At 65.3% G+C, this 26,042-nt stretch overlaps 3 protein-coding genes across 11 annotated transcripts; all 3 read left to right on the forward strand.

The window, feature by feature from the left end:
- The first annotated feature begins 1,063 nt into the window (after nt 1-1,063).
- P4HB (prolyl 4-hydroxylase subunit beta) lies at nt 1,064-10,640 on the forward strand. The gene is made up of 11 exons (XM_059147784.1): nt 1,064-1,275; nt 2,091-2,297; nt 3,591-3,724; nt 3,856-3,993; nt 7,711-7,815; nt 7,996-8,121; nt 8,199-8,399; nt 8,575-8,695; nt 8,808-8,989; nt 9,065-9,151; nt 9,698-10,640. The coding sequence occupies exons 1-11, from the start codon at nt 1,125-1,127 to the stop codon at nt 9,773-9,775; spliced, it is 1,530 nt and encodes a 509-aa protein (XP_059003767.1). The 5' UTR covers nt 1,064-1,124; the 3' UTR covers nt 9,776-10,640.
- Nucleotides 10,641-13,185: 2,545 nt separating this feature from the next.
- PPP1R27 (protein phosphatase 1 regulatory subunit 27) lies at nt 13,186-15,937 on the forward strand. The gene is made up of 3 exons (XM_059147786.1): nt 13,186-15,072; nt 15,163-15,313; nt 15,599-15,937. Exons 1-3 carry the CDS (start codon nt 14,883-14,885, stop codon nt 15,720-15,722), a joined length of 465 nt encoding a protein of 154 aa, XP_059003769.1. The 5' UTR covers nt 13,186-14,882; the 3' UTR covers nt 15,723-15,937.
- A 425-nt stretch (nt 15,938-16,362) lies between these two features.
- Nucleotides 16,363-24,229, forward strand: MCRIP1 (MAPK regulated corepressor interacting protein 1). 9 transcript variants are annotated; one of them, XM_059148788.1, is made up of 6 exons: nt 16,378-16,427; nt 17,599-17,693; nt 22,364-22,418; nt 22,513-22,631; nt 23,137-23,238; nt 23,389-24,229. In XM_059148788.1, exons 3-6 carry the CDS (start codon nt 22,411-22,413, stop codon nt 23,451-23,453), a joined length of 294 nt encoding a protein of 97 aa, XP_059004771.1. In that variant the 5' UTR covers nt 16,378-16,427; nt 17,599-17,693; nt 22,364-22,410; the 3' UTR covers nt 23,454-24,229. The 9 variants fall into 9 exon arrangements, with proteins under 9 accessions (XP_059004770.1, XP_059004771.1, XP_059004772.1 ...); XM_059148783.1 differs by lacking the exon at nt 16,378-16,427 and adding an exon at nt 16,519-16,760 and having other exon boundaries at nt 17,591-17,693; XM_059148780.1 differs by lacking the exon at nt 16,378-16,427 and adding an exon at nt 16,804-16,929.
- The last annotated feature ends 1,813 nt before the right edge of the window (nt 24,230-26,042 follow it).

Below are 26,042 nucleotides of genomic sequence, written 5' to 3' on the forward strand. Positions count from 1 at the left end.
CCGCGCTCCGGGGCCGCGGTGTCACACGGCCGACGCCGCTGCCCGCCGCGCCGGAGGCTGGCGACGAGTCTGGGGCTGCGGCGGGGCCGCTCCGCCGGGGAAGCGAGCGCGGAGGGCCGTGCGGGGAGGGTCGTGCGGGGGGCGCGCGGGGGGCAGAGCGGGGGAGGGGCACGCGGGGCGGCGCGACCTCCGCCCGCGGCCCCGGGATTTCCGTTCTGCGAAGCCGCCGCCGCCGGGCACAAGCGGGACGCGCCCACGGGACCCCGCGCTCGGCCCGCGTGTCCCGGCTCGGCCGGCAGGACCCCGCGCCGCCGCCCGAAGCCTTCCCCGGCCGGGCTGCCCCGACGCCACGGGCCGCGTCCCCGGTTCCGGACCCGCGGGCGGACGGCCCGGCCTCCCCCGCTTCCTCGCCCGCTCGGAGCCCCGGCCCGCCCCGGCCCGCCCCGGCCCGCCGAGCCCCACGTGCCGCCGTCCGCGTCCTTAGAGGGGTCCCTGACAGGCACCGCCCGAACCTCACGCACACCGGAAGTTGCGTTAGCCCAGCTTCCGGCTTGCGGAGCTGGGGCGGTAGCTGAGAGGTGTCAGTTACGGACTGGCCGTCCAATCAAAATACAACACGAGGGGTTTCACAGACGCAGGCGCAGCCCCGCCCCTCAACCGAGAACTCCGCCCCAGTGCCACGTTCGACGCGGCAACGCGCGGGGGTGCGCTCATCTCCCAGCCAATCAGGAGCCACAGAGCCCGGGTCCCCCCCCGGCCGCAGCCATTCCAGACCCACGGAGGGTGTAGGAGAAAGCCACCAGTCACAAGTCGCGGAAGAGAAAGTTCTCCAGCGGAAGCCAATGAGAAGCCCGGGAAGAGTGCGAGCGCGAGCTCCCCGACCAATCCCGGGAGAGACGGAGGGCGGCCTCCACGCCGATTCCGAATCCGGGGTCGGGGTCAGTGCGGGTAGCCAGTCCGAGGGCTTCGAAGGCGGGCCCCGGCTCCCACCAGCCAATCGGGCGCGGGCGCGGGCGGGCGCGCGCTCGGCGGCGTCCGGGCTTATAGGGGCGGGGCGGCCGGCGCGCGCTCTCGTGGCCTCGCTGTCCCGCGGCGCCAACCGAAGCGCCGCGCCCGCTGCCGACATGCTGCGCCGCGCTCTGCTCTGCCTGGCCCTGGCCGCGCTGACGCGCGCGGGCGCCGCCGCCCCGGAGGAGGAGGACCACGTCCTGGTGCTCAACAAGGGCAACTTCGAGGAGGCGCTGGCGGCGCACAGGTTCCTGCTGGTGGAGTTCTGTGAGTGCCGCCGCCCGGGCCGGGCCTGGCGCCGCGGGGCGGGGCGGGGCGGGGGCCGCGGCCGGGGCCGGGGCCGGGGCCGGGGCCGGCGGGCACGCGGCGCTCCGGGGCGCCCGCCCCCGCCCCCGGCCGCCCGCGGACCTGCTGTCAGCCCTGGGGCCGCCCCTCCGGCCCGAGCCGGACCGCGCGGTGGCGGCAGGTCCACGGCCCGCTCGTGCCTTTGTGCCTGCTGTCCGCGCGGCAGGTCCCTCCGTGGGCCCCGGAGAGCGGGCACCCCTGTGAGCCGCCGCAGGTACAGAGGGGCGCTCGGAGGGCAGCCCCCGCCTGCCCCGGGCCGGCCCCAGAGCGCGCGCCCCGCGGGCACTGCCTTGCCGCGTGCTGTCCCCCCGCACCCAGCCCCGTGCGCGCAAGTGCTGACGCGGCCGGCCTCAGCGGAGAGGCAGCTCCGCACCCCGGTGCCCGCGCCGCTGGGCACAGGTGCGGCTGGCTCTGGCGACCAGCTCTTAGCCCCCTGCTTCCCCGAGGGCAGTGCCAGGGACGTGGCTGCCCGTGCTGCCCGCGGTGCCGGGAGGGTCCCCGTGGCGAGAGTCCAACCGGTGCTGACCCGGCGGGAGCAGCGGGGGCTGGTGCGGTTCCTCCTTCTGGCCTCTGTCCCAGTACCGCTTCCGAGCCCCGAGCTCTCCGCCCAGCCCTGAGTGTTCCCGGGGTTGTCTGGGTGAGCAGATAAGATCGTCATGGAAGGAAGGACGGAGGAGAAGGGGGGAAGCCGGGGGACTTGGGCAGTGCCACTCTCTAGCACCCCGCTTCTTTTTCAGATGCCCCTTGGTGCGGCCACTGCAAGGCTCTGGCCCCCGAGTACGCCAAAGCCGCTGGGAAGCTGAAGGCAGAAGGTTCGGAGATCAGGCTGGCCAAGGTGGATGCCACGGAAGAGTCTGATCTGGCCCAGCAGTATGGCGTCCGCGGCTACCCTACGATCAAGTTCTTCAAGAACGGAGACACAGCTGCTCCCAGGGAGTACACAGGTGTGACTGCCGCGCTGCCCCCGAACGAGGAGCGGGGAGGGGGGCTGTTCTCCATCCAGTTCCGCCTCTCAGGCCCTTGTGAGGAGTGTCCGGCCATCCCTGCAGCGTCTTTCTGGTGGAGACGGACAGCCTTCAGGGCTGGCGAGCTGCGGGCTGAGGCGCGTCCCGAGACCAACCCTGGAGGAGAGGAAGGCTGGGGCCCTTGGGACCACACCCGGGAGCGAGTGTAGTGACCGCAAACTCGGGTGTCCAGCCGCCGAGCCGAGTGCCGCCGGGGACAGGCCGGCATCGGGCACCTGTCACCGCCGAGCTCTGCGGCGCGAGCCCTTGTGGCTGCCTCGGGCTGGGCCCCTGTGGCCTGGTAGGTACTGATGAGAGGAAAGACTTTTGTCTCTAGAACCGGTTCTGTGGCTCTGCTGTCGGAGAGCTCTGCAGGAGCCTCGTTAATCCTGACGCCGGCGACTCTGGGCTCCTTCCTGTGCTGCTGTTTTATGGTTCTGGTGTTCGCTTTGGGAACAGGAAGCGCACAGTTGTACGATCCCATCGCTGACGCGTAGCTTTGGCGAATGAGACAGCCACTCCTAATCCACCTGTAACTGGTGACTCAGCCTTGAGCCGCCACTTGGCAGAGCCCTTTCTCGGTGCGAGCTCCCGCAGCCCTTCTCAGGTCGGACCAGGCAGCCCAGCTGCGGGGGGGAGCGATTGGCCTCGGGCTCAGAAGGAGCAGGCTTCTAGCTGTCCATCTTGTTGGCCCTGGGTGGCACGCAGGTGCACCATCGCTCTGCCCTGCTGGTCCGGCAGGCACATGTGGTCGGCCACCCCGCGGACAGCGACACCGGAGTGGCCGGGATGCCCAAGGCCAGCCGGAGCTCTGCCTGTTGTCACGGGGAAAGCTGGTGTTCAGCAGACTTCCCAGGCAGCCCTCTTACTTTTTTCTTTTTTTAAAGTTGCACCACATCTTTAATTAAGATGACGCGTACAGTGAGGCCAGGGCAGAAGCGTGCGCGTGCGCATGCTCAGTGATTTCCCGCGTCAGGGAGATTCTGAAAATGCAGAGGGAAGGAAAAGCAATTGTAACTATCGCCAGAGGCAGCCACTGCCTTTCCCTGCGACCCCGTGGCAGCTTCTCATGCGCACAGAGAGTCTTGTTGGCGATAGGACTCGCACGGGTGTGAGGACGAGGCGGCTGTCCCTCTGTCCCGCGGCAGGGTTAGGCTGCTCTGGCTCTGGCAGAGCGCTCAGAGGGGCGGGGTGGGCCTGCCTCTCAGCGGAACCGCATGTGTTTGGGCGCAGCTGGCCGGGAGGCCGAGGACATCGTGAATTGGCTGAAGAAGCGCACAGGCCCGGCCGCCACCACTCTGCCTGATGCGGCGGCCGCAGAGGCCTTGCTGGAGTCCAGCGAGGTGACCGTCATCGGCTTCTTCAAGGTAGAGGCTTGGGAGCTTCCTCTCGGAGCCTTCATCCCCCTAGCATGGGCGAAGGGTTCCCCGGGGACGAGGCCCGGCAGGGACCCACGGTGCCGGGGACTGTGGTCACCTCTACAGCTTCTCCTGTGTAGGACGTGGAGTCGGACTTTGCCAAGCAGTTCCTGCTGGCAGCGGAGGCTGTCGACGACATACCTTTTGGGATCACATCCAACAGTGACGTGTTCTCTAGATACCAGCTGGCAGGGGACGGGGTCGTGCTCTTCAAGAAGGTGAGTGGCCCTCCCTCGGCCCCACCCCGGGCGCTGAGACACCGTGGCGGGGCGCTGCTGTCCTTATCGCCCTGCGGCTGGTGGACCTTGGCCGGGCGGTGCTGCCCTGCCCTGGCCCCCGACTTACCGAGGGCCAGTTGTGCAATGTTGTGCAACGTCCGGCCAGAGGAGCCGATTGGACGCGGCCTTCAGACTTTGCGCCGTGGGGTTGCTGTGGCTCGCGTGGCGGCTGCTGGGCCATGCTAACGGGAGCACGGCCGCTCTGCAGGGTTGGCTCTTCTAAAAGACTGGGAAGAACAGCAGAGGTCGCGCCGTGACTGGTTCCAAGCACAGGATCGTAATCCTGCAGACAGCGCCGTGCGACCGGCGCTCCTGCTTCCGTGACCGTCCTGCTCACTGGAAACAGAGACTCTGAGTGTTGGCTCTTGGGCAGGTGTTCCCACCGCCGGCCCAGTCCGGCCCCCGTGGTGTGGCGAGCATGGGTCCTGGGCCACGTGCCCTTCAGTTGCCTGCGCCGTTGCTAGGACAAGGCCTGGCTCCCATGTGCAGCGTGACCGTGGGGCCACAGGGTCTTTTGATTTTTGTTTTAGCCACCACACAGCCAGGTGGGCTGGCTGAACCCCCATGATGTCCGAGTACGCTCTCGTGCCTTGGCCCGTGGTATGTCCGTGCGGTTCCGATGGCGCAGGCCCTGGAGAGGGAGAACACGCCTGGAGAGTGGGGACGGGGCAGGAGGCATGTCCTCGGGCCTGGAGATCGGGTCTCTGAGTCCTGGTTTGTCCTTGTGGGAAGTGGGCAGGTTCAGAGCTCCAGTAAAGCAGTACAGTGTGTGGTCCAAAGGGGTGCCAGGCTCCAGGCTGGGGCCTCTGTGTGTGCGCCTCCTTGCGTGTGGGGCTGCTGGGCCGAGTGACTAAAGACAGGCCACGGTCAGTAATGCATAGTAACTGCTGCATCTGGCACTACGCCAGGCACTGGCAGGGGTCCTAGATGTCTCCCAGGCAGAGGACCAGGGACACGCCGGCTTGGGGTGGCTTTCTTCTGCTGTTTCTGTGGTCCGTCTTGCCTCGGAGAGACCTCCAGACACTGTCTTCGCTCGCAAAGGGAGCGGCTTTGCTAGATTAGCCACTAGTCCTCGCACGGGTGCCCGGGAGATCCCAGTTACACGTGTGACGAGGGGAGCCCCTGGGGCATTGGAGGGGTGGGCCTCGGGCTGACGGGGAGTCCTGGGTCCCGAGGTTGAGGCTGACGGAGGAAGGAGTTTCTCTGATGCCACGGAGGCCAGTACGCTCTCCTGCGTTCGCACAGCGCTCCCCCACCAGCCTGAAGGTCCAGAGCCCCAGCTGTCTTTTTTTTTTTTTTTTTTTTTTTTTAAGATTTTATTTATTCGTTTGAGACAGGAAAGGAAGGGAGGTGAGGCAAGGGGAGAGGGAGAAGCAGGTCCCGCGCCGAGCGGGGAGCCTGAGGCAGGACTCGATCCCGGGACCCGGGACCAGGACCTGAGCTGGAGGCAGACCCCCAACCATCTGAGCCCCCCAGGCGCCCCCAGAGCACCAGTTTTCATACAGGGCCTGTGGGTGCTCACGTGTCCGTGAGGGTCTGCGGAGGCTTCATGTGCAGGAGCTCAGTGGGCGAACCGACCACCGTGTGCTTCCTGTGGTCCTTGCTCACAGGGCACAGCCGGCCCCCTTGGGTCTGATGCCAGTTGGGGGCAGCCTTGAGCAGGAGCCCTGGGACTTGGTGCTGCGCGGGTCAGCAGGAGTCACAGCCGCCGTCCCGTGGGCCGTGCCACGGATGAGAGGAGGGAGGCTCAGGTCCAGCTCCTGAGCTGGTACCGGGCAGCCGCCCGTCTCCTGCGGGCTGATCAGCCCGGTTCCTCAAAGTGCTGGGTCTTCCTGTCTGCCCAGGGCCGTTGGGGGGTTGGGGGCATGCTGAGCTGGGTGCCTTCCCAGCAGGACAGGGCAGGTGGGCTCCCAGGAGCAGCCAGCAGCCACTCCCTGGAAGGATGGGGGCTTGGGTCATGGGTCACTGCCTGTCGGACCTTTGGTTTGAGAGCTGCTTATGCTGTGTCTTTGTCACGGGGTTTGCTTTTTCTTTTGTATTCTTTGAAGCTGGAGGCCTAGGAGTAGCTGTGGGGCTAGGCTTCTCTTCCATTGCCTACAGCGTCGAGCCTTTTGGGGACGTTAGCTGCTGGGGCCTGATGCAGCTGGCCTCTGCTCTTGTCACTAGCTAGGTGAGAGCTCATTGTTTTTCACTAGTGTAGACCGTGAGCATTGTGGGATGCGGTACCATTACTGAAAAGACCATGACTCGAGACAGGTGCGTGGGGCAGCTCTGCTCTCCAGGCCTCGCGTGAAATCGGGCAGACCGCTCCCAGCTGGGGGCGGAGACGGTTCTGGGGAAGTGGCGGGCGCCGTGGCCCGTGTGCCGCTCGGAGGGGCTCAGGAACTTGCTGGGGGCGCAGGCCTGGTGGGGCTCAGCCTCCTGGCTCCTCGCCGCCTTTCCCTCTTCTCCATCCTAGGTTTTGGGGGAGAGCAAGCAGGCTTCAGTTTCGCCCGGGAGAGGGGCTCCCAGTGCCCAGCCCTTGGTCCGGTCGACCTGAGCAGCCCCGTCATGGTCAGGATGGAGCTCCCGCTCGAGCGGAATGTTGGCGGGAGGGGGGAGTAGCCACCTGCTCTTGCAGAAGTTCCTTTGGGGAAGGGAAGGATGGTAGTTCCGGTCCCTGCGTCTGCTGTGACAGTTCAGGGGAAGGACAGAAGGCTCACCTGGGCAGGTTCGGGCAGCCGGTCAGCCCGTCTGTGCACCCCATCCAGAGCCGCAGCTGCGGCTGGGCTCCCGTTGGGCCTCTCTGGGGAACAGCTCGGCCTTCCACCTTCGGGCCCCGGGACTCTTCAAACTCTTCATGTTACTGGGGATCCCAGAGAGCTGGAGTGGCTGCATATTATATTTATTGGTTTTTATTGGGTCAGAAATTAGAACTGAGAAATTTTTTTTTTCCCTAAAGATGTTACTTATTTGAGAGAGAGGCAGAGGGAGAAGCAGGCTCCCCGCTGAGCAGGGAGCCCAGGCGGGACTGGATGCCAGGACCCTGAGACCATGACCCGAGCCGAAGGCAGAGGCTTCACCCACTGAGCCATCCAGGGGCGCCCGGCTGGTGTAGTCGGAAGAGCGGGTGACACTTGACCTCAGGGTTGAGAGTTCCAGGCCCAGGTTGGGCGAGGAAGCAACTTAAAGCTCATCCATCTAAAACAACAAGTTATTTGTAATAACTTGTGAAAGTTGGTTTTTCTGCGCTGACTGCAGCTGGGTGGTGAGAGTGTTGGGTTTCTGGCATTCACTGGCGTCTGCCTGGTGGAGGCAGCCTCGGCTGACCTCTGTCTGTCTGGACGTCCCTCATCTCTGCTTCCGTCCAAGGGCACAGCAGGGCACAGCAGGCCCAGGAGAGGGCGCGTTTGGAGGCCAAGCAGGAAAGTGCAGCCGCTGTGAAAGGCCCCACGCCCTCCCTTTGGTGTAGCTGTTGCCTGGTGCTGGAGAGAGGCCGCCCTCTGCAGCTCGCCTCAGCTTTGTTTGGTGCAGAGGCATGTGGCTTCTGCTCTCTGTTGCTCTTGAAGCCGGACTAGAAGGGGGCTGCCAGACCGCCAAGCCCGGGCTGCCCGTGGGGGGCGCTGCGGGAGGCTCTGGGAGCACCGGGGGCCTCATAGGGTCCCTCTGCATCCACAGTTCGACGAAGGCCGCAACAACTTTGAGGGGGACGTCACCAAAGAGAAACTGCTGGACTTCATCAAGCACAACCAGCTGCCGCTGGTCATTGAGTTCACGGAGCAGGTGTGGCTCTCCTGTGGGTCCTGTGCCCTGAGGATGGGGTGGCGTGGGGGGGTCACGAGGTCCCGGCCCCAGGGACCCCTCGATAGGCAGTGTTGCCTCGGTGGCATCGCAGCCGCAGAGGGAATCTCGTTAGCGGCTCAGTTCATGGCCCAGACCCAGTGCCCTCTGCTTATGACACAGACGGCCCCAAAGATCTTCGGAGGTGAAATCAAGACCCACATCCTGCTGTTCCTGCCCAAGAGTGTGCCCGACTACGACAGCAAGCTAAGCAACTTCAAGACGGCCGCTGAGCGCTTCAAGGGGAAGGTGAGCCCTCGCACGCCTGCCGCGGGCGGAGGGCGGGAGCCGCTGTGGCCCCTCCTGACCGCGCTGCTTCCGCCCAGATCCTGTTCATCTTCATCGACAGCGACCACGCCGACAACCAGCGCATCCTCGAGTTCTTCGGCCTCAAGAAGGAGGAGTGCCCCGCCGTGCGCCTCATCACCCTGGAGGAGGAGATGACCAAGTACAAGCCGGAGTCCGACGAGCTGACGGCGGCGAAGATCGAGGAGTTCTGCCATCGCTTCCTGGAGGGCAAGATCAAGGTGGGGGAGCCGTGTCCTGGCACGGCGCTGGCCTGTGCTAGCCTCTGGGCCCTCGGGGCTCCCCTGCTTAGGGAGCGCGGAGCAGCCCCGACCTCCGGGCACGGTCCTCTCCTGCGGCTCCGAGGGCCGGCGTGGGGGCTGTGGGCGTCCGTGACCCTGTCCCCCTGCCCTCCAGCCCCACCTCATGAGCCAGGAGCTGCCCGAAGACTGGGACAAGCAGCCTGTCAAGGTGCTGGTTGGGAAGAACTTTGAAGAAGTGGCCTTTGACGAGAAAAAGAACGTCTTTGTGGAATTCTGTAAGTGAAGTCCCTCCAGCACCCCCGGGCCTGTCCGCCCCGCGAGGACGTGCGCGCTGGGGGCAGGCAGGGGAGGCTCTGGGCCCAGCGCCTCAGCACGGCTCTCTTTCAGATGCCCCATGGTGTGGCCACTGCAAACAGCTGGCCCCCATTTGGGATAAGCTGGGGGAGACGTACAAGGACCACGAAAACATTGTCATCGCCAAGATGGACTCCACGGCCAACGAAGTGGAGGCCGTGAAAGTGCACAGCTTCCCCACGCTGAAGTTCTTCCCCGCCAGCGCCGACAGGACGGTGCGCAGCTGGCCCGGGGGCGGGGGCGGGGGGCGGGGGGGCTGCCCAGCTCCCTGACCCTACCCCCCTCCACAGGTCATTGATTACAACGGGGAGCGGACACTAGACGGTTTTAAGAAGTTCTTGGAGAGTGGTGGCCAGGACGGGGCTGGGGATGATGACGTGAGTGGGGGTCAGTGGGCGCCACTGGAGGGGCATGCGTGTGTCCCCAGGCTGGGCAGAGCCACTCTCCCTGCAGAGCGCTCCGGCCGGCGGCCGCCGTCAGGGGGTCTTGGAGTGCTGGTATTTGCTGGAGGCACCTTAGACTCGTCCCATAAGGCCCCCTGCCAGCCGGGACTCGGGCTCTTCCCCGGCCGGGTGGCTGAGGTGTCCTGCCGGACAGCAGCTTCAGCCTTGGGCGGCTGGGGCAAAGCAGAGGGTCTGCTAGGTGGAGGGGGGGGCAGGAGGGGCAGCAGGCCTGCCAAGGGAGCACACCGTGAAGCTGGCATAGGGCTGTCCCTGGCCCCACAGACCCTGAAGGCTGGGGCCCTGGGCAACCCTCCCCGTCTGTCTTGTTGGCGGGAGGCCCCCTGGCGTCCGCGCGTAGAGACCAGAGTTGTTCGCTTCAGTCCGCGTGGCCAGCCGGGCTGCAGGGCCCGGGTGCTGGGGCCGGGCTTGCCCCGGTCCTGTCCCAGTGGGTTTCCTCGTGCCCTCCCTCCTCCACCCCAGGACCTGGAAGACCTGGAAGAAGCGGAAGAGCCTGACCTGGAGGAGGACGACCAGAGAGCCGCGCGAGACGAGCTGTGAGGCGCGGCGCGCACACCTGGCGGCCCAGACACGACCCCCACCCCCGGGCAGCACCGCCCAGAGGCGCGGCCTCCGGAAGCCCGAGGACCCTCCCGGCAAGGAGGGGACACCGACCGGAAGTGCAGGGAATTTTTCTGAAGCAACACTTTATCCTGACACGCGTAAATTTAGACCCGTCTCTTACTTGTGCTTTTCAGTTTTTGGAAAGGGATTTCTCTCCGGGCCAGCTCACTGTGGTGGGCTGTTTTTTTTTGTTGTTGTTGTTTTTTTGTTTGTTTTTAATTGTGATGTACTTTTTCGTACATGGTTCTGTCCAAAGTGCTTGTTAAAATGTCTCTGAATCTCATGCAGGTGAAGTCTCCTTCCTGTTAGGGTTTATAGTATCACTTTAAGAAATTCCATTTGTGGGATTTTGAGACATTTTTGGACGTCAGGGTGTCCCACTGTGGCCGGGCCTCCCTGGAGACTCCTGTCCCCTGTGTGGGAGGCGCCGGGCCAGGCCGGCCGGGTCCCTCTCCCCTCCTGCTGGTAACGCGTGACGGAGCGTGGGTCTCGTGTTGTTGGCTTAGATGGCGAATCTAGGTCTCCGTCACAGGGGCCTGTACGACTGGAGGGGGTGGTGGATGCTGGCTGAGCCCAGGGCAGACCCGGGTGGCCCCCCTTCCTCCCCGAGCCAGGCTCCCCGGTGCTCTGTGACTTCCAGCACCGCCCAAGGCCTGCGGCAGGCACAGCCAGAACCCTCCATTTCCAGGCTGGGCGACGGCCAAGGGTGCTTGAGCCGAACCACGTGCGGGCCGTTCTGCAGCCGTTTCTACCACGATATTGGAATTGAATACATTGGCCAAATAAAGTTGAAATTTTACTACCTCTTGTCTCTGCTTCACAAGCTCTCCATGTGGCGGGGAGTGGCCGGGGTTAGGCCTCTCCCCATCAGGGCAGCTTTCTCAGAGCGCGGGGCGTCCATGGAAGCCACAGGCTTGTCCCAGGTGGTCAGTCGCCAAGCAAGCACGGCCACAGGTGCTACAGCTGGATGGGGGTGGGGGTCTGGTGCTGTCCTGGGGCATCTCACTGCCTTGGGACACAAGTGGCCACTTGTGGAGCCTGCGCCCAGCCAGTGCCAAGGCTTCCCGCCACGGGGGGTCTGACGAGCCAGCAGTGTGTGCTTGGGCACGGGTGACCCAATGGCACTGCTGTGCTCACCACTGAGACACAATGGTCAGGGTCGCGTGTTCAAATAGCAGATCGCCCAGGTTTTAAAAATTTGACCCAAAGAACCTCAGCTCGCTTGGAGCTCATGCTGAGAGAACTGGTTTTCCTGGATGGCGGGCCCAGCTGCCGTGTGGGGCCGACGGCGTGTGGGAGCCCGACAGCGACTCCTTGGGAGCCCGGGAAGTGTGGGGGCGCCTGTGGGTACCTCAAGAGCAGGAGAGGGGCTCCACAACAGCTGGCAGGACTCTGATGGTCGCCCCGCCGTCCCCACCCCGGGCTTCGCATCTGTTGGTCTCAGCATGTCTACAGCAGCAGGTGGGACCGAAGGGCGGCCGGCCGATGTTCTGGGAGGGAATGCACATGAACGCTCGGTCCAGCTTGGGTCAAGGACAGCATGAAGCGCAGTCCCCGAGAAGCCCTGCAGCACACCGGCGTTGTTCCGTTCCTGGCCCCCCAGCTCTGATGCCCACGTGCCAATGGGGGCTTCGCCGGTGCAGATGCACCCATAAAATGTGCTGCCATTGGGCTCCTCGGTGTTCTCTGCTCACTCCCGTGTGCCTGCCGTGTCGCCCCTGCAGCTGGCAGCCCGGCCTCCAGGCCCGCACAGGCCCCAGCCCAGGTGAGGAGGGCAGTACCCAGCCAGCCGGCTGGGAGGACCCAGCGTTAGCACCCTAGGCAGCACCAGTCAGGCCCTCAGCCACTCCTCCCCTCTGCAGCCCCGGTCATCGGGTGGCCTGCGCCGGCGCTGGCTTCTAGCTCTTCCACTCCAGGGTTTACGTGTGTTGTGCCTTGGTCCTAGGAGGGGAGGGCGGTAGCCCTGCCCGCAAAATGTGAGCTGCTCCCCCAAGGGGACACATGGCCTCCCGTGAAGGAAGCCAGCACAGAGCGAGGCCATTGGGAGTCAGAACTGCGCACTGGGGGAGGCTGTGCTCCCGGCCCCAGCGGCGGGTGTGGGTGACCCTACGACCCAGCTGTGCCAAGCTGTGTCCTGTGCACAGAGAGCCGGGCCGTCATGTGCTCCCGGGAGGGGAGTGAGTCACCCATACCTTTCCCCTTTCGCAGAGGCAGCTGATGGGCACATTCCAGGGCCCCAGGGTTGGCCGGGAGGCTGCACCGTAGAGTCCAAGACCTGGCAGGGCTGCCGGGTTAGCAGGGTGCTCAGCTCCGGGTTAGCAGGGTGCTCAGCTCCGGCTTAGCAGCCTGGGACATCCCAAATCTCTCTCTCCCCTCCCCCCTTTTCTTCTGCTCTCTGCAGGTGCTTAGAGGCTGCTGTCCAGCCGCGCACCAGCCCCTTGAGGTCCTCCAGCCACAAAGCCCGCCGGCGGGAGAGGACCCGGCAATAGGCCTGCACCTGTTCTCCTAACAGGCCCTCCGGCTCCCGCTTTTCCTTGGACTTTTCAGAGTAAGCTTCTTGGATTAATTAAATGTCTTAGTTGGCTGTAAGGCTCTAGAAGGCAAAAGCCTAGCATTGTACAAACCAGGTCACTTTATAAGTGCCCATGGGCGTCAGAGGCCAAGCTGGATCAATCCGGTTCGGCTCCACCATGGCTGCGGGAGAGGGAGGCTCTGCAAACAGCCGTGGGTCAGAGGCTCAGCCCTGGCTTCTGACCAAAGGTTTCCAAAAGGGGATGCCTCAGGTCACGCCTGTGGTTTAGAGGACAGTCCCGTGTCCTCGCTAGAATAAAAAACACATTAAATACCTTTCGGGGGGTCTGTTGTGACTGGCAGGAGGGGCTTTGGGCACCTGCCCCTTCTCTGATCCAAATGGAAATGCCAAAGCCACAAACAGCCAAGCTCTCAGCCCACCTCAGTCTGATGGGCCAGGGGCTGCATCACTGGAATCGCCAACAGGCTGGCGCGGACCAGCCTGTCTCTAGCCCAAAGCTGGGTCACTGTCGGGAAGGGCTGTGCCCTTGGCAGCTGTATCCGGGGTTCTGGGAGGGCAAACACAACTTTCCACGACACCAGAATAGGCAATCTTCACATCAAAGGAAAGTTCTTTCTCCTGGAAACCAGCCAGAAGCTATACTGACCCCTCCCAAGTGACCAGTAGTTAAGATCAGCTGGCACCAGTCTATGAGCCTGCAGTGCAGGGCCACTGGGCACCAGCCCTGTATTGGGTCCCGGCAGCGGCAGGTGGGGGCTCTGGAAAGGGCTGGGGAAACTTGTCAGGGCGGGCAGTCTGTCCGAGGCACTGCCCTGCTTCTACACAGCATTTGGCCCAAGGCTTTGCACCTAGAGGGTGTTAAACACATTTGTTGATTTGGTTTTGTTGGATCCAAACCAGCATGGTGACACAAGGCTGCTGGTAAGCAGGCTGCCTGCTCCACCCTTGTGCCCAGCACTCGTCCATCTGGGCTCTGTCCTCATTCAGGATTTGGGTGACCACCCAGGGGCATCGCACACCCACATTACAGGCTGCACCGCATCCCTTCGATCTTCCGATGTGGTCGTGCTAACCCCAGAATCCCAGACTGTAATCTTATTTGGAAATACAGAGGTCACAGATGTGATCAGTCAAGATGAAGTCATGCTGGCATGGGAAGACCCTGATCCAATGACTGGGATTCTTACAAAAAGGGGAAATCTAGACACACACAGGAAGGGAGAAGACCATATGGGCAGAGATGCGGTGATACATCTATGAGCCGGAAGAATACCAAGGACCACTACCAAAAGCCAGGAGAGGGGTCTGGAACAGATTCTTCTTCTGAAGGAACCAACCCTGCAACACTTTGATTTGGGCTTCTGGCCTTTAGAACCACAAGAAAATCAGGTTTAAGTCCCCAGTCTGGTACTTGGTGACAGCAGCCCTAATAAACGCAGCCAGCCAGCCTCTCGTGCTGCGGGGGCTGACCCTGAGCCCCCAGACCTGCTCCTGGGAGTGTGCTCATGTCTACTGCTTTTCTCCAGTGAAGCCAGGCCACCTCCACATACTGGTGGCCACAGTAGGACTGCTCGTGCTGGTCCAGCCGGCTGGGCATCTCCTTAGCATTCCGCTGGTTCTACTCCCATAGGTGTCTAGGCCAAGCAGAGCTCACACCCCTCGGGGTGTAACGGCCTCTCCTGGGGGAGCAGATGGCACGCTCTCTCAAGTGGGAGCACGGATGTCCTTGGCACTGAGAGGCGGGAGCCTGGAAGCAGGAGAAGTGTGGGTGGTGGGGACATGCGTTTGGAGGGAAACAGGGCAGCATGGGCTGGGCAGCCGGAAACCAAGGTGTTTATTGGGATTCTGACCTGGGAAGTTTCTGAGGAGGAGAGAAGCATGGTGCAAGCCTAAGGGGAGGTGACAAGTGACAGAGAGGGATACGGGTCCTGTATCCTGCTGGGATACAGGGCTGGACCTGGTCTGGCATAGTCAGGGCCCTGTGCCTCCTCCTTGGCTGGGGGGCAGCCCCCTTGTTCTCCATGAGGTGGACGCAGCCACCCTCACCGGATACCATGACCTTTTTTCTGCGCCCCCATGCCTTTGGCAGGTACCTGGGCCCTCTCCATGACCTTGGTAGCTGCTTGCGTTCCTCATAGGTCCTGTCCTTCTAGTGCCTTCTCTTGCCCTCTGTAAGGCACCTTCTGGGCCCAGCTGTGGGGCAGACAGCAGTGGCCAGGAAGGATCTGACCCCTTTGGCCAGGGCACAGCAACAGGTGGGCTGAAAGATGAACCACTGAACATGATCCCGCGCACAGGGCCGGCGCTGCTCCGTTTCAGCCCCTCCCGGCGGGAGCATGACTGCGCAGCTTTATATAGCGCCATGGTACTATATAAGACGGAGGCGCCGGGCGGCCCAGGAGCGCGGCGACGGCGGAGGAGGAGACTGCATGCGCGGTGTGATCCCAGCCGGACACGTCCCTTCCCCGAGCAGCAGGGTCCCCACACGGCGGGCCCGCCACAGCACCCAGGATGCCCAGCAGGACCAGCCGCTATGCCCGGTACAGCCCCCGGCAGCGGCGCAGGCGGCTGTTGGCCGACCGCAGCGTGCGCTTCCCTAACGACGTCCTGTTCTTGGACCACATCCGCCAAGGGGACCTGGAGCAGGTGGGGCGCTTCATCCGGGCTCGGAAGGTCGCCCTGGACACCATCCACCCCTCAGGTGAGTGCTTGTGTGGCCTAGCCCGCGGTCTGTGCGGTGTCCCGGGAAGGCTCCGCCCTGACCCCTGTTGCCTGGCCATGCCCTGCGCAGGCCTTGCCGCCCTGCACGAGGCTGTGCTTTCCGGGAACCTGGAGTGTGTGAAGCTGCTGGTCAAGTACGGGGCTGACATCCACCAGCGGGACGAGACCGGCTGGACGCCTCTGCACATCGCTTGCAGCGACGGGTACCCGGACATAGCCAGGTGAGGGGTACGGCCGCGGGCTCGGTCCCCACCACTCTGGCCTCAAGGAGCCTCCCGGATGTGGTCTGGGCGGCCCAGGTCCAGCTGAGAACCCCACGAGCTCCTGGAACCTCCTCTCTGCCGTCTTCCCTGCGGGCTGGACAGTCGTTTGCGCAGGGTCAGGTTCCCTCCTCCGCGCCCCTCCTGCAGAAACCCTACAAGGGTGAGGGTCAGCGGCAGCCCGCGGCCCGGGGTGGGGTCAGAGCGCCCTCGGCCACCTCCCCACTGCCGCCTTGGCCCCCCCAGGTACCTCATCTCGCTGGGGGCAGACAGAGACGCCGCCAACGACGACGGAGACCTGCCGTCGGACCTCATCGACCCGGACTTCAAGGACCTGGTGGAGCTCTTCAAGGGGACCACGATGGACTGAGCCCCCCCCCTCCCCGCCCCCCCTCCCCGCCCCCAGGGCTCGGGCCCTGCCTGGAGAAGTTGGGCGCCCACCCCCAAAGTGCTCGGAACTGCCCGCCGGTGGGACCCCGGTACCTGGGCACCCCCCCTTCTGGCCTGGCTTTTTCTGCAGGTGAATTTTTTATTGGGATTTTTACTTTTTCAATAAACGTCATTCGCTAGCCCCTGGTGGTAGCCTGGTTACTGGGGACGGGCCCCAGGTCCCGCGCTCCCGGCGGTGCGCGGGCCCTGCCGTCCACACCGGCTTGTGGGTCCGGGCGTCGGCGTCCCCGCAGGCGGCCAGAGTCTCGGGGCTCCGGGCTCCGAGCTGTCTGACCGCGCCATCCCGGGCCCCCCCGGACGCCGCCGCCCCAGCCGCTCGGCTGCGCTCCCCGCGGCTCCGCAGCCCCAGACACCGCAGGCCCTGCGCCCCCTACCCCGCCGCACCGCGGCCGGGCAACACCCGGCGCGCAGGCACCACCCGGCGCGCAGGCACAGCAAAGCCCCGGCCTCGGGCCCCGCCCCCGCCTGCTGCGCGCGCCGGCCGTCACGTGGGCCTCACGCTCCCCGCGCCTGCGCCTGCGCGCGGCGGTGACGTCACTTCCGGCCGGGCCCCTGCTGGCGGCGGCGGCGGCGGCGGTGGTGGCGGCGGCGGCGGCGGCGGCGGCGGCGGAGCGGGTGAAGTGAGGTGAGGTGAGGCGGGCGGGGGCGGGCGCGGGGGCGAGGTGAGACGGGCGCGGGGGCGGGGCGGGGCGGGGCGGGCGCGGCCGGGGCCCGCCCTGGCGCGGCGGTTGGCGCGGGGAGGGCTCGGGCGGGGTCGCGCAGGGCCGGGAGCCGGCGCAGCGTTCGGTCCGCCGCGCCCGAGTCGCTGGGCCTGCTGGGGGGCGCGGAGGGGCGGCGGGGGCGGCGGGGCGGGGCCGTGCGGACGTGGCGGGGCTGGTCCGCGCGGCGCTCGGGACCGGGCGCCCCGCCACCCGGGGAGATGCGCTCGGGAGGGGCCGCGGGGGACCCGCCCTTTTCGGTCTGTGAAGCAGCCGCCGCCGCGGGGGACAAATGTCCCGCCTTCGCCCGTCCCCACAGGGGACAGTCCGGAGGATGCTTCTTGCCTGGGATGCAGCTGGCCAGGCCCCGCCGCAGCGTTTCCTTCCCGTTTTCCAGCCTTTCCCGCAGGCCCGGTGGTGCGGGGCTAGGTGCGGGGCGCAACGTGGGCGAGCTGGGCCCGGCCCCGGGGGAGCCAGCTCACCGGGCTGCAGGGCCTGACGCCGCCCCGGGGGCTGCCGTTGCCGGTGGCCGGGGGGCATGGCGGTGCCCGTGTCCTGCGCTCTGGCCAGCCCCAGGGAGGCTTCCGAGAAAAGGCGGTCGGTTAGCTGAGTCTCGGCCCGAGTGTTGGGGGCGGGGACGCCGCGCGCGGCCCCAGCTGCAGTGGGAGCGCGCGGGTTCTGGGCAGAGAGCTTTCGGGGCGGAGCGGGGCGGAGCGGGAGCGGGGGCCGCGTGGGGCAGGCGCCGGCGTGATTCGGGGTGGGGGGGTGGGGGTGCACGCCCTCTGGGCTGTTGCTTGGGGCGGGAGCTGCTGCCCCAGCCAGGGCGGAGGGCGGAGGTCGGAGGGCGAGGTCGGAGGGCGGAGGTCGGAGGGCTGAGGTCGGAGGGCGAGGGCGGAGGGCGCGCGCCGTAGAGGTTTTGCCCGGTCCTCGCGGGAGCGCCTCTGCGGGTGCTCGCACAGCAGTGTTCTGGTGCCCGCGGGGATAGCAGGTCGTTTTCTGGGAGTCTTCATGGCTGGGACTGTGGGGTACAGCAGAGACGCAGTGTCGGGAACGTGGAGTCTAAGAAAACGTGAGCATCAGGCATTCGCAGGAGCGCAGGACTACCGTGTGTAGAACGGCTTCTAACTCCGGAGTCTTCACCGTCGCCTCCGAACAAGCGTGTCCTCTCGGCTCCTGTCTCTGCGCATGCGGCGGTGTGTGGGAAAGTCTGGGACGGGGGGCTGAGGGCGGGGCTTCGGGTCCCCCCATGCCCGGCCTCCCCCCAGGAGGCCTCCTTGGTGCCCGGGCAAGAGCAAGGGACAAAACGGATCCATCCGGAGAGAGTCCTGAGCAGAACCACATTGACGGGAGGGTGTCCAGGGACCTGCCACAGGGGGCCACCAAGGGCATCAGCGGCTCTGAGGTGCTCAGGTGGGCTGAGCTGTCTGGGCCCGGCCCTGGGAGCCGCTGGGGGTTCAGACCGTGCTTGGCTGGGTGGCGGCAGCTTGCTGTGACTGGTGGCACTGCTGCCTTCTCACACGTGCTGGGAGTGCCCGGCCGCCGCCTCCCTGTGAGTGGGCTGGCTCTGCATTTGCTGCGCCCAGGACTGTCCTGGCCTGTGCTTTGTAGTCAGCAGTGGCCTGCCGCTCCCATGAGTGCCCCGTCAGTGCGTTCTCTCGTCAAGCAGGAGAGCCCAGCGCACATCCGTGGGGGCTGCTTTGGTTGAGACAGGGACTCCCAGGCCCGGGAAGGCAGGGATGGCCCTGGAGGCCGCAGAGCAAGCATGGGTGAGCTCCGGCCACAGAACGGTTCTGGACGCTGCCGTGTGCCTAGCCCGCAGCCGCCGGCCTCCATGAGCTCGACAGCCGTGGACCAGAGTCCGGCCCTGCGGCGAGCACAGTGTGGGGGGGCGGCGCGTGGTTCTCTGGGGTGATGGCGGCTGGCATAGGCGGTTCTGCTTCAGAGACTGTTTGGGCGTGAGCTGGAGCCCAGCAGTCAGACACACCTGAAGGAATAGATTGGGCCACGCTGAGGGCCTGATGGCATTAGAGGGCCCAGGGCACGTAGAGTGGGGTATTACTTGGGGAGGGGTCAGGACCGGAGTTGGGGGGAGTCTCGTTGGGTGGGGGGTGGCTGCGAATGGGAAGAAGCGGCGGGAGAGCACGTTGGCAGCTCCGGGAAGGCTGGCCCTGGGCTTGCTGCTGGTGGGCTTGTGGGCCCGGGGGAGACCGTCGGGTTGCGTCATCAGATCTAGACGCCAGTGACCGAGCTTCCGTCACATCACCGTCACCCGTCACCCAGACTGGAAGGGCGCGGCAAGCGTCGACGGGCTCGCGGCGGCCGGATGAGACCCTGTTTCTTTCCTTTTTGTTTTTTTTAAAGATTTTTGTTTATTTGACAGGGAGCGAGAGAGAGCGAGAGAGCGCACAAGCATGGGGAGCGGGAGAGGGAGAAGCAGGCTCCCCGCTGAGCAGGAAGCCTGACCCGGGAGCCCGAGATTATGACCTGAGCCGGAGGCAGACGCTCCGCTGACAGAGCCCCCCCAGGCGCCCCAGAGTCGAGGAAATAATTGTGCCTCTAGTCCTGTGAGCAGAAGAGGGAAGGCCAGTGGGGGGAGGAGGGAGGTGGTTTGGGAAGTGGTGCCAGCCAGGTACTCTGTGGGAGGGCCTGCCCTCCTCCCCAGCCCTCCCGGAGCGCCAGGTCCCCGTCCTGCTGGATTGGAGGCTCCGTGGTCCTCCATGGCTCGGCCTGTCTTGCTAGGTGTCCTTGGCACTCCCCCAGGGCTGTGCTGCTCTCCCCAGCACGTTGGTCACGCAACGCCTCCACCCTGCCACTCTCGTGGCCCCATTCAGCACTTTCTGCGGCGCAGCGGCGCTCCGGTGTCCTGGCTCATCGGAGATGCCCCGTGGTCAGCCAGCCCCCGGCCTCCCTTCCTAGCTGCCGCTCACGGACGGGCAGCCCTGGCTGACGGCCACCTCCTCCCCTCATTCCGCCCAGACCGTGCCTGCCGAGGTCGGGGAGGTGTCGCGCAGGTCCGGCGGTCGATTAGGCGCAGGCTGTCCTCCAGCTGTCCTCGTACAGGTCTCCCCACGGACGCCTTTCCCTTTCTCCCGTCGGAGCCTCTGTGGTTGGCCCTGTGCTGGGGGCTGCTCCCAGGGCGCCCGTGTCCCGGGCTTCGTCGTCTGTCTTTCCCTCCGTGCCGTGTCTCCCGCTCTCACACGGCTCAGGCCCCCAGCGGTGTCGTCCCTCCTCGGGGGCAGGAGCAGGCTCGACACACACCCCCATTCTTAGTGGTTCTTCCATTGGGTCCTCGTGGGGGGTGCTTCTCCGGCCACTCCTGGGCACCTCAGCGGCCACGTGGCCCGTGTCTTGGGCACATGCCCAGGACTAGGATGGCTGGGGGTGCGCATTGATCTTAGTGGGAAGTTTCTCTGGCATCAGGAATGGAGGCCCAGTCACCCAGTCACCGTAGGAGGTGGGGAGGGGGAGGGAGTGGCAGGTCACTGTCCCTTCTGTCTCCCAGAGGCTGCTTCTCCTGGTGCTGCTGAGTCTTGCCAGATGGCTGGGTCTGGTGGGGGTGGGGCCGGGACCCGTTGTTGGTGACAAAGGCCCAGGGGAGGGAGGCTGAGCTGGAGGGAGGCCTGGGACCGTGCAGGGGTTTCTCCGTCCGGGAGGACAGGCTGGTACGACTCAGGCTCTAGCGGTCGGCCTGGTGCCGTAGACTTCGTGCTGGGAGGGGAGGCAGAAGGTGGCTCCTTTTTGAAACGTCATTCTGTTTGTTCTTCAGGCCTCCAGGCCGTCAGAAGCTCCTGGATGTGTGATACAAAGGCGCGTGTTCGTGCAGTTTGCCCAGGGTACTAGAAACCTTAGCTGAAGTAGGACGTCCGTAGGGGACGGCCTTTGTGACAGATGCGCAGGTCTGGGACAGGGAACTGATGTAACTTTCTCATGCTGCTGGTTTAGTCAGGAAGCCCAGTGGGGCTGGCTCCCCAGCGTGGGGACCGAGTGCTCTGTGGGCCCGGGGCTCAGGTTACAGGCTCCGACCCTGCAGGGCGGCTGCTCTGGGGCCAGCCCAGGTTAGGCCCTGGGTCTGCAGAGATGGAGAGGAGCCGGTGAGGTGTCCAGAGAGCCGCACCGTGGCATCGTGGGCAGACATTGTGATGGGAGCCAAGAGGGGGTGAGCACCTGAGTTGGCCCAGGGCCAATGAGTAGGGGACCCTAAGAGGAGGTCACATGCCCGCACAGGCTGGGTGGTCCCTGGAGGCTGCCTGGTGGGGAGAGCCCTGCAGCGGGCCAGCTGAGGCGGGAAGGGCAGGGCCGTGCAGCAGGGGCCTCCCTGATTGCGGAGCACCACCTGCGGGAGGGCTGACGAAGCCTGGACAGGAAGAGACCAGGGACTGGCTGCGGGCAGGCAGGGGCTGGCGGGTCCTCCTGGCCCCTCCATCCTGCGGGTAATGGGAGCCCCCCACCTTGTCCGACGGCTGACAGCCCCTTGAGTGGCCCAGGGTGACCTTAGGCCAGAAAGGGCTTTCTCTCTGCTCCAGTGTTCGGGGGGCTGATGCCTGGGAAGGGTCAGGAAGCCCCCTGAGTCCACGGGAGGAGAAGTCCCTGTGAGAGGGACTGGGCTGCTGCGGGATGGGCTGGGGTGGGTCGCCCAGGAAGCTGGTTTGGTGCTCTTCTGAGGTCCTTGTCTTGCTTTCTGGGCTGCTGGTTACCTGTGCAGGTTTTCAAAGGCTGGATCGTCGGTGACGGGACCGAGTAAGCCAGAGAACAAGGACCCACAGCTTTCTGGTCCTCTGGGAAGGGCCGCATCTCTCTGCTCTGGGCTCTAGGAGGGAGGGGGGCAGGAGCTTTTGTGCTCAGGGCCCCCCTCTGTCTGCCCCCAGTACCTAGGGTCGTCTGTTCTGGGGCCAGGCCAGGCCTGGGACTGGCTCTGTGGAGGCAACTTCCTTACTCTGTGCTCTGCTGTCAGCCAGAGAGGGGGGTACCGTTCTGCGGCTGGTTTGAGACTGAGCCTAAAAATACCAGCCCCCGGGTCGCCTCGCCTGCAGGGCTCAGTGGGTCACACATCTGCCTTTGGCTAGGGTCATGGTCCCAGGGTCCTGGGACCAAGTCCTGCTCAGCGGGAGGACCGCTTCTCCCTCTGCTGCTCCCTTCGGAGTGTGCTCTCACTCTCTCTGATGAGTAAATAAAATCTTAAAAATTACCAAGGCTTCCCCCTGGGCCATAAAACCGGAGTCGACAGAGAGGCTGGAAATAGGCAGCAGCCCAGGGTCTTTGTGCCCGAGTCGGGCCCGGCAGCTTCTTCCAGGCTCACACCTTTCCTCCTGCCCCGTCCCGGGCGCCGACTCACTCGTGCCCTGGCCTCAGGGCCCCGCAAGCTGGTCCTCCCCGCGAAGCCCGTCCCTGTTTCACAGGTGGGAACCAGGCGCAGTGAAGACAGCACTCCAGGCCCTGTGGGCAGGGAGGGCAGAGTTGGGGTTCACTGGGGTCGCTGCGGCTCTCCCCTGCAGACCTAGACTTCACGAGAGGTGTTCTGTGACTCTGGAAAGGGGGCATCTGGGCACTGCCGCTGGAGCCATCCCAAGCCACCGACCGTGGGGGAAGGGGCTCTCTGGATAGGGGTGGTCCAGCAGCTGGGGGCTGCCCCGAAGGAGGGCACTGTGAGTTTAGGGCCAGGTTGCCAGCTCTCAGCCTCCAGCTGGTTGACTCTGCCCAGACTGTGGCTGGTCCTCCCCCTGCGGGGCTTCTGGGTGGACAGGGAGCCCACAGCAGTTCGGCGTCAGCTTGATGGAGAAGGTGGGCCCCACACCCCTCCCTCCCTTGAAGTTCCCATGGAGAGGGTGACTCTGTCCCACTCCCAGGGTCTGGGCTTCCTTTTCAGAGGCCGAGGGGACCCGGCTGTGGAGTGCAGGACCAGACACCCCCGCAATGACCAGGTGGGTGTTAGGCAGCAGGGTGGCCTCCCCTGGGGGGTAGGGGATGGGCCCCACTTGGCCCCCAGCCCTTCCTTATGTGCTCGGGCCCCCCCAGTTCCCCCGTCTCCAGAGTTGTCTACAACGGCAAGAGGAACAGCAGCCCCCGCTCTCCCCCCAGCAGCAGTGAGATCTTCACCCCAGCCCACGAGGAGAATGTGCGTTTCATTTACGAAGGTACGCGGGGCTCCCCCAGCCAGGGCTGGGGCGCCGAGAAGTCCTCAGAGCCCCCAGCGCCATCCCAGAGTTTGGGCTCTTGCCTGGCCTGGTCTTCAGGGGCCATGTCTGGTCGGGAGGGTGGGGTGGGGCGGGGTGCGGCTCCCCAGGGAGGAAGCAGTGGTGTGGGCCAGGTGGTCTCCAGGAGAGGGAGCCCCTGTGGGAGACGGGAAGACGGGGTGCTCTGGGAGGACCCAGCCGTGTGGAGGCGTGTGGCTGGGTGCGTGTGCCCACGTGTGCCAGGAGGGGGGCTAGGCGGGGCGCCCGAGCCTAGGATGGAGAGCGCTGGGTCACGTGTGTCTGCGAGCCCACCAGCAGCCAGGCCCGGGCAGGAGCAGTCCTGGGGGCCGGAAGCCGAGAGGTGGGGGGCTGGGAGTGGGGGGGGAGGAGGGGCCCTGACCACTTGGACTCTGCCTGACTCCCCAGCCACACTGGGGTGCTGATGCCGCCCCCTTGCCTTTCACAGCCTGGCAGGGCGTGGAGCGAGACCTGCGGAGCCAGATGTCCGGCAGCGAGCGGGGCCTGGTGGAGGAGTACGTGGAGAAGGTCCCTAACCCCAGTCTGAAGAGTGAGCGGAGGAGCTGGCCCGGGGCGGTGCTGGGGGGAGGGCTGGAAGACGGCGCGGCACGGGGCCGTGGCTGCCAGGGGCAGGTGCGGGACGGGTCCTGGGCCTTGCCTCTGTGTCCACGCTGCCACTGAACACTCTGTCCCCCGACAGCCTTCAAGCCCATCGACCTGAGCGACCTGAAGCGCCGGAACACGCCGGACGCCAAGAAGTCCTGAAGCGCGCCGTGTCCCTCCCCTGGCCTCCGGGAGACCGGGCGCCGCCTGATGCTGGGAGGGGGAGGGGCTGTAAACCCAGGATCGGGAGGGGCACGATCGCTGGCCATGGCCTGCCCTTCCTCCCCGAGTCCCTTCCTTTCTTCTCGGGGTCTCCAGCTGCCCCCGTCACGGGGGAGGCCCTGTCAGCCCCTGCTCTCCCCGGAGCCGCGTCTTTGGAGCTGCCTGCCCTGCCCGCCCCCAGTCCAGGGCCTTGACTCTGACTTCTCTTCACTTCCCATCACCTCCTGTTGCCCCTACCCCCTGAGTCCCTACCCCTGGCCACTTCCAAGGTCATGAGGGGGGCAAGGGGGCCTCTGCTCTTTCCCAGGCTGGTGGGACTGGGCTTGTCCCTGAGGGGTCAGGAGGCAGGACTGCGATGCTCTCTCCCATAGTACCTGTGCGCCCCCCACCAAGCCCTGCTGCTTTTCTGGGCTGGACACCTTGGGGAGCGTCTGATCCTTCAGCCCGTTGTCCAGCCTGGCCCCTTTCCTGCATCAGCTTCAGGATGGCACTGAGCACCCCCTCAGAAAGGGTCCTGGACGACTGGGCCTAGCCCCTTGCTGTCTGCGGCCCTGAGGCCACAGGTGTCCTTGCGGGAAGGGGTGTGAAGATGATCCTGGCCCTGTACCATGTGCTGGGATGGTCACCAGGGCCCCCTTTTCTTCCTGTGCCCTTCAAAAGCCGAGTGTCTGTGCCTGGAGCCCAAGGACCAGTGAATAAAGGCCGGTGGTGCTGGAGCGGCCCCTTGGTCTGTCAGGCCCACGGAGGGCTGGAGACCCACGGTCAGGCCCCACCCTGAACCCCAGACGTCCCATCAGCTCCCTGGGTTCCTCTAGGGGGCTCAGGCCTCTGACAGGGGGCAGTGGGCGCTGGGGGAGGAGAGAGGCTGAGGTGGCTCTCCTGTGCTCCTTGGGGACCATTGCTTTAAGGGTGGGGACCCTGGAGGCAGGAGGCTCCCTCTGCAGCCCTGGACCCTGGGGGGAGTGGTTCCTCCGCTGTACCGATGAAGGAGTGGCCGCTGGGCCCTGAGAGAGACCCAAGTCACTTGACCTTCAAACCTGGAAAGCCCTGGTCCCATACACGGAACTGGAGTTTATTTTGGGAACATGCTTTCCTGGAAGAATGCTCTGGGGCCTACAGGGGACTCCAGGAGGCGTCTTCTTGCGAGGGTGCTCCTCTGGGACAGGGCACAGGAAGGACAGGTCGTGTAATAAACAGCCGCCTTGGCTCACTGCCAGTGGGAGCTGGCGGGTGCCGGCCCTGCGCCCAGTCTCTAACCGCATGGCCTTGCTTGCTCCCTAGGGACCTGTGGGAGTCTTGCCGAGGGGTCCAAGGGCCCCCAGCCACCCTCCCTGGCCTCCTGTGCTAGTGGTGATACCCGTGGGCCTGTCTACCTGACCACTGGGGGTGTGGGGACCACAGGAGACTCCTCAAGGGCATTTCAGTCAGTATCCCTGCCCACTTCGGTTTTGCATGGGGTGGAGGCGCTCAGCCTGGGGTCTTTGTGCCAAGACCCACCTCAGAGGTAGAGTGTGGCCCAGAGGCCACGTGCCAGGAGGGTGAGCGGAGCTCAGCTGGGCACTGGAGGCAGGAAAGTGGGTGGGTGTGGAACCATCCGTTCCCTAACTTGGGTCCATGTGTCCCCTTTGGAGATTTTGCCTAACGGGTGAGGACTTTGAGCAGTCGTCAGGGGGTGTTGGAGACCAGGGGGGAGGGGCAGGTGGGGCGGAGGGAGGCGGGTTAGCGGGGAGGTCCTTCTGGGCCCTCTGGTCCAAGCCCAGCCTCAGCGGTGCTGCCTCCTCCCCGTCCAGGCTGCTGGGACTTCACTGTGGCCGTGTGGTGCCCGCGAGTGGTTGGAGACCCCTGCCCTCCGGTGCCGTGAGGGCAGTGAGCATCTTGGCGGAGCGGGGACGTTCCCTCTGCTCCGCCACCCTGTGCCCCGCACGGGCGCACATCAGTCCTCGTTCATCGTGGGGCGACGGTATGACCCTGCCTTCACCTCCTTTCAGAGCACGGCCTGACTCAAATTTTTAGGCTTTTGCTTCTACCACAATTTTGATCTAGTAAATACTGAGCGTGTTTATGTGTATGGCCTGAACAATAATTCCCAGGTACTGGATACACGTCCGTGTTCCTCCTAACGGCGGAGTATATTCCAGGTGGGTTGCGGACTCCGGGTGGGAAGGCAGAGGGTGTCGGCCGCCTCCTTCCGCCGGGCCTGTCCCTGAAGGCTCGCCGCCCCTCCCCCTTGGGTGCTTCAAGGTGCAGTTGCTTGCAGTCTGCCTTTGGCTGGTCACCTCCTGCTGTGGACAGGCACCTCCGTCCCCCACGTTTCCGTAAGCTGGAGTGAGGTGCGGGGCTGCATGGGGCGTGGGACGGTGGCTCTGGCTGCTGGGCTGGGAGCGCGCTCGCATTCGGGGTAGACGCGGAGACCGGCGGGGCTGCCACGGTGAGCCGGAGGAAGCGGAGCTGCGGGCGGGGCACGCCCAGGAGCTCCGTGTGGATGTGCGGAGTTTGACGGGGTGCGGGGGAGGGGGAGTCCAAAGTATG

Source organism: Mustela lutreola, chromosome 15, assembly GCF_030435805.1.
Source record: "Mustela lutreola isolate mMusLut2 chromosome 15, mMusLut2.pri, whole genome shotgun sequence".
NCBI classification, from domain to species: Eukaryota; Metazoa; Chordata; class Mammalia; order Carnivora; family Mustelidae; genus Mustela; species Mustela lutreola.

Bases quoted from the DNA above. Each gene is read 5' to 3' on its own strand.
- P4HB (XM_059147784.1), top strand. From the start codon at position 1,125: ATGCTGCGCCGCGCTCTGCTCTGCCTGGCCCTGGCCGCGCTGACGCGC. The intron at 3,725-3,855 runs GTAGAGGCTTGG...TCTCCTGTGTAG, and splicing joins CCGTCATCGGCTTCTTCAAG to GACGTGGAGTCGGACTTTGC. The intron at 7,816-7,995 runs GTGTGGCTCTCC...CTTATGACACAG, and splicing joins TCATTGAGTTCACGGAGCAG to ACGGCCCCAAAGATCTTCGG.
- PPP1R27 (XM_059147786.1), top strand. From the start codon at position 14,883: ATGCCCAGCAGGACCAGCCGCTATGCCCGGTACAGCCCCCGGCAGCGG. The intron at 15,073-15,162 runs GTGAGTGCTTGT...TGCCCTGCGCAG, and splicing joins GGACACCATCCACCCCTCAG to GCCTTGCCGCCCTGCACGAG. The intron at 15,314-15,598 runs GTGAGGGGTACG...TGGCCCCCCCAG, and splicing joins GGGTACCCGGACATAGCCAG to GTACCTCATCTCGCTGGGGG.
- MCRIP1 (XM_059148780.1), top strand. From the start codon at position 16,835: ATGCTTCTTGCCTGGGATGCAGCTGGCCAGGCCCCGCCGCAGCGTTTC. The intron at 22,632-23,136 runs GTACGCGGGGCT...TGCCTTTCACAG, and splicing joins TGTGCGTTTCATTTACGAAG to CCTGGCAGGGCGTGGAGCGA. The intron at 23,239-23,388 runs GTGAGCGGAGGA...GTCCCCCGACAG, and splicing joins CCCTAACCCCAGTCTGAAGA to CCTTCAAGCCCATCGACCTG.